We start from the raw sequence: 12,899 nt of genomic DNA on the forward strand, positions 1-12,899 counted from the left end.
TGTGATAAAAATAAAATAGTTTGAACTGGAATCGTTCGAGAGTTATCGAATCGATTCAAGATTGTTTAATCCGATTCGATTAACTGGTTAATTGATTTATAATTTTAAATAATTTAAAAAATATATATTTTTTTAAATGAATTGAATCGAATCTAAATATTGAACCAATTGAATGACCCGGTGATTTTTGTGTGACTTTCACATTTGATTCAGGTTGGATTTCGATCGACTTCGATTCGATTTAAACAACAAATATTTTATACGATGTTGGAGGTGTCAGCATCACACTACATCACATCACATCACAATCACCCGGTGAAGAGGTTATATAACGAGCCAAACGGACCAACGGCTGCTCCATCTCCAAGCTTCCGCCTTTCCCTCTTCGAATGCGATCCCCGTTCCTTCGCAAGAAACCTTGGCCGATTCCAATCTCTCCCTCCCCGCTCCCCTTCCGCATAAAGCAAATCTCTTGTCGCCATCATCTTGTCGTTCTCATCCCGTTCTCAGCCCACTTCCTGGATCCGGCGGCGGCAATGGGGGAGGAGCAGAGGAAGAAGAAGGATGTGATTCGGTTGGAGCGCGAATCCGTCATTCCGGTTCTCAAGCCCAAACTCATCATGAAACTGGCGTATCTCATCGGTAATCCTGCACTTGTCTCAGATGGTTTTGAGTGGATTGGGTCCCTTTAGGCCTCCAGATTCTCTGTTTTCTGTGTGTAGTTAGTTATAGCTCGAGAAGGTTCCTTCTAAATTCTCAATCTATTAAATATAATTCATAAAAATCCAAGCTCGAACGTTTTTTATATTAGAAATTGGGAGAAATCCGTAAAAGATTTGTGTAGGGTTCGCCTGAATGAGGATATTGTTTCTTACAGAATTCAATAATGGGAATCGGACATCAAGCAGGGGAACAATAAAATCCTAATAGATATATTAGGATCGGTGAAATTTTCAGCATCTTAAAGATCTCGCCCTTATAACTGTCTTTGTCACTGTCTTCACTAAATTCTGGTTTAAATGTGTTCTTAATGTCATTTTTATATGAGAATCCTATAGCTTTTGCTTTCCACAGTAACACTTATACCGACTTAGTCAATATGTTACATTCTAATGTTAAGATGACCTATACACCCAGGGAGGCTAATACTATTCATTGGGTAGCCAATTTTTTTTAGAATTAATAGGCTTCGTTAGGGAGGAACTAATCATCCCTCTGGTTTATCCTGTTGCTTCACTCTGATGCTCATGGTGCGTCTTATAACCGGTGTGTTTAGTTTTGTTGTTTTGGAAGGAACAAGCTTATACCTACTAAATCATACTCCTTGGATAAAAAAACAATGGGAGACAAGAAAAAGAGAAGTTGCTTAGTTCTTGATATAACTTCCTCATTTCTTTCGCTATTGTGTATGTTGGTGATTGTAGTTGATGGGCTAATAACCAAGCAATTTGGCTTCCTTAATTGAATCTCACTTTTGATATATGATAAATATTCCTAGTTTTGAAGTACCAATTAATCACTAGTAATGATTGATTGTGTATTTCGACGCTCATGACTTTGAATGAGTTGCTTTCATTTTTTCCAGAGCTTGGTACTGACCGAGCTGAATTCCTTAGGCTATGCAAAAGAGTTGAGTACACTATTCGAGCTTGGTACCTTCTACATTTTGAAGATCTTATGGTACTACCTCTCTCCTATTCTTGCAACATATACGGATTGGTGAATGTTTAAGATATCCAATATAGAGTTAACTGTGCACTAATATCATAGCTGTTTTTTGACTATTTTGCACTATGTTATGTTCACTTAGATGAAATCTTGATTGATGATTTCTTTTATCTCAACAACATTGCATCTGCAGCAACTTTACTCACTGTTTGATCCTGTTCATGGTGCTCGGAGATTGGAACAACAGCACTTGTCTGATGAGGAGATCGATGTTCTGGAACTGAATTTTATAACATATTTATTCCAGGTTTTTCAGTTTCCTGGTAACTTTACTGCAGTTTTATCATGATATGAAGTTATGATTTCTCAGTAGACAGCTGAGATGAACAATGTTTTTGGTTTTGGTAAATTAGATTTAAGCTGATCCGATTTCTACATGCAAGATGCTATTTATTGCTTCCTATTCACTCCTTCCAAGATTCTCGTCAGATTGTTTGAGTATTATTTTCTATCCTACTTTTTTAATGGATGATTCCTCCTAAGCATATAAGTGTCCCTGAAGCAATGCTTCGTGTCTTTTACTTGGCATGAGTTCTGTTGCATCAATCTTGTGGTTGGATACAATTGCTTTGGTGACAAGTTTTTATATATCCTAAATATCAATGTTTGAATTGCAATTGGTTTACTCAAATTAGAACAATAAAAGAGAAATAACTTCTAGCAACCAAAATCTTTTTCTTTGGAGCAACAAGACTTCCATTTGCATCGAATTTCCAGTTAAAATAGCCATAACAATCATAACTTCTCTTTTCTGATTGAAGCAGGTAATGGAAAAGAGCAACTTCAAACTAGTGACTGATGAGGAGATTGAAGTTGCGCAATTTGGGCAATATCTCTTAAATCTACCGATCAAAGTGGATGAATCCAAGGTAACATGGTCCAATATATACTTGAAGTGCTTAAAATCTTTGATATTACCTTAATTGATCTTGTAGTTCTTTCGATATCTAGCTGGACAAGAAGCTTCTGCCAAGGTATTTTAAGGAGCATCCTCATGAGAATCTCCCGGGATTTTCTGATAAGGTATTGTCTTATTCTCCTAGAGCATTGTGCTTTTGGCTCCTTTTATGCACACAATACATAACTTACATGTACTAAAATTTACCAATTTCATACTTTTAGTTTACTTGGTGCTCTTAAGACTGCGATATCTCGATGCAATTCGTATTTGTTAAGGTCATCTTGTACCTTTTGTCAAGGAAGATCACGTCTATTCAGTCATATCTTGTCAATTAATGGGATTCTCATTCTCTCCATATAGTGCCATCCTTTTATAAGACGTTTTCAATTTAATATTAGAATATGATAATTAAATAAAAAGTTTCATTCCCTGTATTCTTCACGAATATGTAGAATTTTTTAACATATGTTCAAGTATAGTCACATTTATTTTTCTGTGATTTCCCAGTAAATTTTAATTTTCTCCCTTATGTTTGCAAATAAATATATCTCTCAGCAACAACTGTAGTGTTCCACTTCATTATGTGAAGTAAAATGGAATAGATGTTTTATCTGTACATCTTATTACACTTTTGTTGCTTAGCTTCCAATCCATGATAATAACACATGAAATCCAAACTGGAACCATCAGAGAATTTTTATCTTTGGAAATGTGATACTTCTTTCCTTGATGAAACAAATATTATCTACTGAATCTATGATGAGTGATAAGATGTTAGAGCGAAAAATGCATTGTATTTTTTATTAATGAACAGAGTATTGTATAATCTGTTTCCTCTAGTGTTGCTCATCTTTTAATACCATGTCTATATGATCTAATACACAGTTATGATGTGACATCATTTCCATTGCAGTATGCTGAAAACCTTTCTTCATGATTAAGATTTTTCTGACCTATGTTCCTTTCGTTTTGGAAGTACATGATTTTTCGCAGGGGGATCGGAATTGATCGTACAACTGATTACTTTATCATGGAGAAATTGGATATGATCATATCTCGTATTTGGATGTGGTTTCTGAGAGTTACTAGGTATTCCTGTGACATTTGTTCTAATAAAAATAGATAACTCTCACTTATACTAGGATGTATTCGATGATTGCAGGCTCGAGAGACTATTCTCCAAAACCGAAAAGTTGATATCCAAGAAAGATACCAAGAAAACTGATGAAATCAGTTCTGATTCAGAGGATCAAGACATATTTGTGGAACGTATTCGAATTGAAAAATTGGAGCTTAGGTTTTAATATTTATATCGGACTTGATTAATTATAAGCTTGATCTGTCAATATTATATACTGATATATTTCATTTCATGTTGACTGCAGTATCGGAAATCTAATCGGCCAGATCACAATCCAAGAGCCAACTTTTGACAGGATGATCGTTGTGTACAGGTAGATACACTCCAGTTATCTGCAAAGAGATAAAGACATCTCCAATTTGCATTTAGGATCACAGAGATTGGATTCTATCATGACTAACATGCTTGAGAAACTTTGTTTTAAGTTACCATGAAAGATAGGAAGAATGTTTTCATTTGTGAATAATCAGATACAAAGATAAAACGTGTGAGAAACATTTAAACTAATACCACGTGTTCAAGAGGCCTATAGATATTATTGTTAGATAATATGAGACAATTAGTATTAGTAATACCAGAAGAGATAGAGGTACAACTAAGAAGATTTTATTAAAAACTATAAATAACTCTTAGTTTAACTAAAGATAAATGATGATAAAAAAATTGTATAGCTAACCTCAAATAGTTAGAAATTATGCAAAATCCTGATATTCATTGTAACTTTCTACAGGCGAGCAAGCACAAAGACACACATAGAACGAGGAATCTATGTAAAACATTTTAAAAATATTCCTATGGCTGACATGGAACTAGTATTGGTGAGATTCCTAAACTAAATATCAGGGGCAATACACAAGATATTGAAACTTTTTATGGTATTTATGCTTGACTTATACCCTGAGTTGATCACTAATTCAACAGCCTGAAAAGAAAAACCCAAGTTTGACTCCTATGGACTGGGTCAAGTTCCTCATTTCTGCTGTGCTTGGTCTTGTAAGTTATTGCACTTGCATAAATTGACTGGTTCAGCTTTACGTCTGTTTCTGGTTCTAACAGATAACATATGATCTCAGGTTACTCTTGTCAGCTCCCTTGAGATGCCTAAAGCGGACATCTGGGTTGTCATTGCCGTCATCTCTGGTTTGGTTGGTTACTGTGCTAAGGTCTACTTCACGTGAGTATACAATGAGCTGTTCGGTACATTTCGCTGATTTTAAGGTTGGAAACGGTAGTTCTATAAAACCATGCAGGTTTCAACAGAACATGACGACCTACCAAAATCTAATCACCCAGTCCATGTATGACAAGCAACTTGATAGTGGCAGAGGCACGCTTCTACACTTGTGCGATGATGTGATTCAACAAGAGGTGACCTCAAGGAAAATGTTTCCGTTATTGATTTGTTTGATGTACGTCCTAATATTGTTTTGCGATCTGGATGTGCAGGTCAAAGAGGTGATAATTTCTTACTTCATTTTGATGGAGCAGGGGAAACTAACAATAAAGGTGTGAACTTGTTGTCATTCTTTTCCTACCATATTGTTCTTTTTTAATCCTCACTACCTATGTGATGTAAGTATAGGATCTTGACCACAAATGTGAAGAACTCATTAGAGAACAGTTTCACGAGGATATCAACTTTGAAGTCGAGGATGCTGTCCGAAAGCTGGAGAAACTTGGTATTGTTGCAAGAGTAAGTTTGCATTCTGCTGCTTCTCCAGCTTTTTGGTTCATGATACTCCATTTTCAATGCCTGCCAAATGATGACAGTTCTTGATGCTTACTACAAAAGAAAAAGAATCATAGAGAGAGACAAATGATTTATAGCCAAAATGTAATGCAAAGTTTTACTGCTTCAGTAAGCTAACAAGAAAATATCCTAATGGAAGACAAAGGCAGATTTTAACAGCATATCTTGCAGTGATTGTATGTGTCCTCCCATGTTGCTTGATTTTAGTGAATAGGCCATGGATCGAAGACATTATTAGTATACTCTAGTTTACTCTAATGCACCTTTGCACAGTTAAAATGGCAAGCTTATGCATACAGGATTCTATTGGAAGAATCTACTGTGTTCCCCTGAAGCGAGCAAACGAGATCATTGGCACCACCACAGAAGAACTGGTGATCAAAGCCCAACAAGGTCTTCCAAGTTGATCAAAGTTGAGAATCCATCAACAACATCCAGGTTTTTCCACAGCAATATATTTTTCCTAGTCGAAGCCAAATTTCCACTTAATCTTCAGTTCGACCATGTGTCGTTTTACATTCTTTATCTGTAATTATGTATCTTTTATCCTTCATTCATTAGCTGGTCTTCTTTGACTGCTGAGGGGATAATAAGAACTGGAATATAAATTATTTATATTCTTTCTTTTACGAAATAACTTTGATTTGAGTTCAGAAATTGATTTGTTTTCATGTAATGACTGCACTAACTTTCCCTTAGAAATGTATGTGCTTTATGCACATTTATAATCCAACGTTTTTCTCCCATAACCTGCTACTTGTATTATCAAGTTTGTATTCCTTTTAATCGCGAAGGTTAATAGGTGATGTCAGAAACATAGTTTCTGTAAAATTATGAATTCTTTGGTCCATTTGGCCATCTTATGGACGAGTTACAGTTTGCAGCCCAACAAAAGGGAGAACAGAAAGAAGCTGTTCATGCTTGAACTTATAAGATCCAAAGAGTTCATCCTCTAAGAATGTTAATGATTAGGAATTAGTGTCAATTTTGATTTATTATGGAAGGAAATGAAGAGGAGGAATGCTGAGTAGTAGATTGTACCTGAGAGGAGGAAGGTGGGACGTGAAGACGGTGCAGCATGGTAACATCTGCATTCTCCCATTATTCACCAACCAATCTGCCATGACATCAACGCAATGAAGATAATTCAGATCAAAATCACAAGTCGAATGACAAAATAATAATAACAGGAGTAAAATATAACTACTGACGATCAGGAGATTCAAGTAGGAATGCTGATACGTTAATGATCACAGAAATTGGAGCAGGTTATTTCTTTGGTTTACAGGAAAACATTGATCATGAATAAACATTCAGTAAACTCCAAACAAATTAACCCGACATGGAGAACTAGTGCTGGTATTCCTTGAAACAAGGAATTTATCTGTTTTATCGAAAGAAATTTGGATTATTACATGACATGCTGATTCTTCATCACTAATAACATAGACCTGGTGTTTGCGACATTATCTTACATACTACTTGGAACATCTATGAGAGATCTCATTATCTATTTGCAGTGGCAAAAAGATTCTAGCATCACTGGTTCCCGTATGTTGGACCACCTTCCACTCCCTTCTTATCATCCCATCCTCTTACCCATGGCTGACCAGGATTTGCTCGGGTCTCTGGAGCAGCATGACTGTTGAGATTTGACATGACCTTGGATTGAATGGCACAAAATACCTACAAAACCATGTTTCAAAAAACAAAAACATGAAAAGAAAAACCAAATGATAGAATGAAAACATTTCATGTTTTCAAATGCTGTACAGGATTAATCTTGACTGCTTCTGGAGGTTGCTCTTGGCCTGTTAACCACTTCCACAAATCTGGGTTTTCCTGAAGAGTTTATTAGAAACCATGATAGTGTCAATGCTATATAAAAACTTCAATTTTAGAATTATCTCTTGTCAAAGAATCTTTCTAAAAAATCTAGCAATGTCATTGGCACTGAGAGCTGCAGATAAACTCAACAAAGTAGGTAATAAATGTTGCATGAATGTGTGGCAAGTACGACTAATGGAATAAGAACCATGTTACTATCTTAATTTGTTTTCCGAGTACTAATTCCAAGTTTCCTTCTTAATAACAGCATGAACTTGTATGATACTTGCAAGTTATTTGAGTTACCGGAATCAAGAAAGATTAGAAAAACACCACCACACTAGATGATTGGTGTAAAAACTTGATGTATGTTCAGCCAAACCCTGCAGGTATCCCTGATATCACATGCAACACCCTACAGCTCAGTACAACTTCATTGCAAACCACTTGCCTTCATTATCTAAACAAAAATCCAAGGTCTATGGGTAGCAATCTGAAAACTAGGATCAACATCTCATGATGGTAATTTGAAGATCAAGGGCAATCGAGGGAAAGAGATAAAAAATGTAAATCTCAAAACATAGTGAAGTAAAAACAATCAAGCAAGTACCTTTGGGATGTTATTTCAGATTTCTTAAGATTTAATAGTTAAAGCTTTAATCACCCAATTGGGACTTAAGGTGGAAAATAGTAAAGCTTCTAAACAACATAACAAACTTAGAAGTTGAAAAGAAGTATGTTATCTAAGTTGGAAAGAAGAAACACAATTGGGATCTCCTGGATTGTTGTTACCCAGCAACACAACATGGGCACGCCCATGTTTGTTTGCTAGGTAACAGAGTTCAACAGGTGAATCTAGCTAGCAAGGTGGAAAATACTGTCACCTAAGTTGAAAAGAAGAAACACAACCGTGGAGCCAAGGCTAGATTGAGGTTATTGGTAGCTACTTTAAAGAAGTTTGTTTTGTCTAAAATCTCACTTCACGGCTAAAGATTCTTCAAACCAAAGAACCTTGATATTTCTACAAGAATAGCTGCTAGTTCTGATTCTTCAAAAATGAATCCAAGCATCAAAAATCGAGTTGCCGCTGTTTCTAATAGTAATAACATAAGCATAAAGTTTCACAAGTTGGTTAGTGAAAAGGTTTAACACTACTTCCAGAGATCAAATACATGTAAATCCACATAAAAACTGTGTGGTTCAAATCTAAATGAAAACATTGTAAATTGGAAGATCATTTCAGTTGTTGTAATATATGATAATAGCTCTTCCTTCGTCTATCTCAGAATATTATTTTGTTACGATGAGATGGTCTTTAAAATGTTAGACACAATTGAAGAACACTTTTATTACTTTTTGTTGCTAGAATTATTGAACCTCAAAAATGATCATAAAAGGAATTATAAGACGATTTTGTCAAAGAAGAGAAGAACAAGGGAACCTCAGTGGTTCCTGTATACCATAAACCACAATGGTTTGGCTGTAATCTAAGCATAAGGTATAACAGAAGTAAGCTAGACTCACCAGGTCGAGAACATCCATGAGGGCTCTGATATGGAGCTGATCCATGGCACGAATGTTCTCCTCTACCCATGCCCCCAGAACCAAATCCAATTCAAGGAACCCCCTTTGCCTGCTCCTGTACAACAACCTACCCACGACAAGATGCAATCTTTATGGGTAGCAGGATCGCACTACACATGAATCGACTCGACACGATGGAATAAAGAGGGAAAAACCTGTTATGAAGCCGGCGCTTGCTCTCTTCGTCGGAGAGGTCAACGTCAACCGACCCATGACCCGAATAAAACCGAGAAATGGATCCAACATGCGATCTGAATCGAGACAGAAGACCAAATTAGACGAAAACCCTAGGATCCGAGGAACCACTTAGAAATGAGGCATGAATGGAGGATCGAATCGAGGAACGAAGCATACAGGGAACAGATCAAAGGAATGCTAGGTACCTGAGGGATACTGGAGATCTCGTATCACTTAGCATTAGGGTTTGGCGTAGACAGAGGAGGGATCTCCTTAACGTCGCCATGATCGCCGTCGCGAGCTAGAAAACGGACCACAATATAGGATTTGGATTGATATAACGACTCCAGATTTTGTACTTGGTAGCTCCTAAACAAGAGTGGGATATGGCTCAGCGACTCGGCTGTCAAGGAGCGCGGTATAGACTACAGAATGGGGTATGCAGCATATCAAAGATTGGGAAGCAGAAGTGCCGCCACGTGTTGTGGATTTGGTGTTCGTTTGATATCCATGAATTGGGAAAATGGAATAAGCTATTCTGTCTTTCCGCCTTGTTATTCGGAGAATCAATTATGGTGTTAGGAAAAATATTATAGTATTTTTTTTATCAAAATAGATTTTAATAAAAAAATAAATCACAAAGTGAGATACCAAATTTTTTACATGAAAAATCCAATGCTAAAAAAATTACAAGACTATATTCTATTTCGAACCTCCATTATTATCATTAATGATGATAATATGTTTATAATAAGTCTTTTTCAGAATAACTGAAGGATCATAATAACATTAAAAACATAGATCTTAGTTCAATAATAACATATCATCATCACCAAAAATGAATTTTATCAAAGGAAAAATTTAGGTCTCACCAAGTGGATATATTAAAAAAACATATCAGAGAAGACAAATCGTATTTCCACACCATTAGGATTATAGAGCTTGTTGGAAGGATTCTCCTCATTAAATTTGAGCCAAAATCGATTGATCGTTTAACAAAAGTCTCAAGACCTTAACTTTTTCTCTCTTCTCTCTTTCTTTTTTGGGTATCTTTACCGAAAGGTCTTTATAGCTAAGAGAGTGATGTTCCTTAAGAAGGAACACATTCTTGGCGGAGATAGTGGGAGCTGATATAGTTGAGCGAGGTTAGAGAACCTAGCTCAAGCACCACTCCACAGCCCGAGTCTGTTTAGATACCTAGCACACAAGTTTCAACTTTACGTAGGTTCGGTAGAGTGTCTCATTCTTTTGAGAGATATATGAGACATATTAGAGAAGATGATGTTGAAGATATTGCTCCTTAGACCTACGAGGAGACTGTTATGAGTACAGACTCCGAGAAGTGATAAAAAATCATGAATTCTGAGATGGATTCCATATACTCGAACAATGTTTGGAACCTAGTTGATGCACCCAAGGGTATTGTACCCATCGGTTGCAAGTGGACCTTCAAGAAGAAGATTGGAGTAGATGGAAAGGTAGAAACCTATAAAGCAAGGCTAGTGGCTAAGAGATATCGTTAGAAGCAATGTGTTGACTATGACGAAACCTTCTCACCCGTAGCCATACTAAAATCTATCTGAATTCTATTGGCTATTGCAGCATACTATGATCATGAGATCTTGTAGATGGATATGAAAATCATGTTCCTCAATGACAACCTTGATGAGGAGGTGTATATGATATAGCTTGAGGGATTCGTGTCTAAGGACTGCCCAAATAATGTGTAGGTTGCTTAGGTCCATTTATGGACTTAAGTAAGCTTTCCGAAGTTGGAACATAAGATTTGATGAGATAATCAAATATTACGACTTCATTAAGAACGAAGATAAGCCTTGTATGTACAGGAAGGTAAGTGGGAGCACTATTACCTTCTTGGTATTATATGTGGATGACATCCTGATCATTGGGAATGATGTAAGAATGTTATCCATAGTAAAGACTTGGTTATCTAGACACATCTCCATGAAGGACTTAGGGAAAGCATCCTATATCTTGGGGATTCGGATCTATAAAGTTAGATCCAAGAGGATGCTTGGATTGTCCCAATCCAGGTACACAGACACTATTGTTAAAAGATTTGACATGAAAAATTTCAAGAGAGGTTTCATACCAATGAGACATAGGACATCGCTTTCTAGGAATATGTCCCCAAAGACTCATGAAGAAAGGATGAACATGGATAGGATACCTTATGCCTCAGCAATAGGGTCTCTCATGTATATCACACTATATATCAGGCTTGATATAGTGCTTGAGTCTCACGAGCAGGTATCAGGCGGATCCAGACTTTGGAGCATTGGAAAGCAGTAAAGTGTATCCTTAAGTACTTGAGAAAGACTAAGGATCTTTTATTAGTATATAGCGATAGTAGCCTCAAGGTTGAAGGCTACACAGACATGAGTTTCCAATCCGATGTTGATGATAGCAAGTCAAATTCAGGGTATGTGTGCACCTTGAATGGAGGAGCAATATACTGGAAGAGTTTCAAGCAAGATACTACTGCTAACTTAACCACAAAGGCGAAATACATTACTATAGCAAAGGCAAAAAAGGAGGGAGTCTGAATGAAGAAGTTTATCATAGATCTAAAAGTCATGCTGGTTAACGAGGAGTTGATTCTCTCATATTGTGACAATGGGGTGATTACTCAAGTGAAGGAACTAAGGTCTCATCAAAAGTCTAAGCACATTCTAAGGAGATTTTACCTGATCAAAGAGATCATGACCCGATGAGATATAGTAGTGGAAAAAATTCCATATGAAGATAACATCATAGATCTATTGACAAAGCCATTGTCTCAGATTATCTTTGAGCGTCACAAGAGTCTGATGGGGATCAGACGCATAGATGATTGACTTTAGGTCAAGTGGGAGATTGCCAGTCATAGGTGCCCTGTAAGTCAATCACGTGAGTGATGACATGTGTGATATGACACACACTCTTTTTGTATATTATATATTGGCATTTTATCAATTTATATTGCTTATTGTATGAATATATTATGATGTCCATAGATCTATGCAATGAGAATCAAATCGTGATGAGATCACGATATTGAGACTGATTCACGTTTAAACATATATCCTATATAATCTTAGTCATAGGTTAATCGAGAGGGACATCGAGATAACCGAACAGACTGGTGTACTATATACTCGTACATATGATGAAGGAGGCTAGTCTCATAGCTACTCATGTAGGGACACTAGGGATATAATGTAGGTGCTCATTGGAGAATAAGTTTACTAATTGCTCTGCTCACGGAATGTGGATGGTTGATGATGTTATATTGTCTGATTTCATAGTCCTAGTGGTGTATCTGGTCCTTAGACTTAAGACACCAAAGATGTCTTATATGAGTACTCCACTCTTTGATACCAGACTTATAGGTCTTGAGGTTTCAGATCTAGCATAACTGGTCATCGGGAGTGGCAGTCAACCTTACGAGGACTATTGATTGTCAATAGAGTATCATCCACTCTCGGTGTCATGAGAGAAATATTTCATGTGTTCTTGCTCAGACAAATCCTTAGCCAAGGTTATTCAGATTGAGAGAGAAAGAATTCTCTGAAAGAATTTGATTAGAGTGAGACTCAAATAGAAACCATATCGGTCTAACAGCACCATGCCCGGTATACAATATTTGAGATATTAGATGGATGAGGGATTATAGATACACGGTAATTGATAATAGACAGGTCCAATGGATTAGATTCCCCAATATCGTTTGGGGATTACGACGTAGTGGCCTAGTACATCCGCACTCAATAAGTCGAGTGTTTTATTAT

The 12,899-nt window shown here is 36.6% G+C and overlaps 2 protein-coding genes across 3 annotated transcripts; one reads left to right on the forward strand and one right to left on the reverse strand.

Annotated features, from left to right (window-relative positions):
• The first annotated feature begins 378 nt into the window (after window positions 1-378).
• On the forward strand, window positions 379-6,709 carry LOC135587795 (uncharacterized). 2 transcript variants are annotated; one of them, XM_065079565.1, is made up of 15 exons: window positions 379-642; window positions 1,586-1,680; window positions 1,862-1,975; window positions 2,493-2,597; window positions 2,680-2,751; window positions 3,606-3,718; window positions 3,792-3,926; window positions 4,015-4,083; window positions 4,501-4,588; window positions 4,692-4,763; window positions 4,844-4,944; window positions 5,021-5,138; window positions 5,217-5,276; window positions 5,353-5,463; window positions 5,820-6,709. In XM_065079565.1, exons 1-15 carry the CDS (start codon window positions 390-392, stop codon window positions 5,925-5,927), a joined length of 1,614 nt encoding a protein of 537 aa, XP_064935637.1. In that variant the 5' UTR covers window positions 379-389; the 3' UTR covers window positions 5,928-6,709. The 2 variants fall into 2 exon arrangements, with proteins under 2 accessions (XP_064935637.1, XP_064935636.1); XM_065079564.1 differs by having other exon boundaries at window positions 5,021-5,276.
• Window positions 6,710-6,863: 154 nt separating this feature from the next.
• Window positions 6,864-9,472, reverse strand: LOC135587796 (succinate dehydrogenase assembly factor 2, mitochondrial-like). The gene is made up of 5 exons (XM_065079566.1): window positions 9,315-9,472; window positions 9,087-9,182; window positions 8,872-8,998; window positions 7,294-7,362; window positions 6,864-7,206 (listed from the first exon to the last, which is right to left on the reverse strand). Exons 1-5 carry the CDS (start codon window positions 9,392-9,394, stop codon window positions 7,060-7,062), a joined length of 519 nt encoding a protein of 172 aa, XP_064935638.1. The 5' UTR covers window positions 9,395-9,472; the 3' UTR covers window positions 6,864-7,059.
• Between the last annotated feature and the right edge of the window lie 3,427 nt (window positions 9,473-12,899).

The sequence above is a fragment of the Musa acuminata genome, chromosome BXJ1-8 (assembly GCF_036884655.1).
Source record: "Musa acuminata AAA Group cultivar baxijiao chromosome BXJ1-8, Cavendish_Baxijiao_AAA, whole genome shotgun sequence".
Lineage (NCBI taxonomy): Eukaryota > Viridiplantae > Streptophyta > Magnoliopsida > Zingiberales > Musaceae > Musa > Musa acuminata.

Bases quoted from the DNA above. Each gene is read 5' to 3' on its own strand.
- LOC135587796 (XM_065079566.1), bottom strand. From the start codon at position 9,394: ATGGCGACGTTAAGGAGATCCCTCCTCTGTCTACGCCAAACCCTAATG. The intron at 8,999-9,086 runs GTTTTTCCCTCT...TGTCGTGGGTAG, and splicing joins AAGCGCCGGCTTCATAACAG to GTTGTTGTACAGGAGCAGGC. The intron at 7,363-8,871 runs GTGAGTCTAGCT...TAAACTCTTCAG, and splicing joins TCATGGATGTTCTCGACCTG to GAAAACCCAGATTTGTGGAA.
- LOC135587795 (XM_065079564.1), top strand. From the start codon at position 390: ATGCGATCCCCGTTCCTTCGCAAGAAACCTTGGCCGATTCCAATCTCT. The intron at 2,598-2,679 runs GTAACATGGTCC...TTCGATATCTAG, and splicing joins TCAAAGTGGATGAATCCAAG to CTGGACAAGAAGCTTCTGCC. The intron at 5,277-5,352 runs GTGTGAACTTGT...ATGTAAGTATAG, and splicing joins AGGGGAAACTAACAATAAAG to GATCTTGACCACAAATGTGA.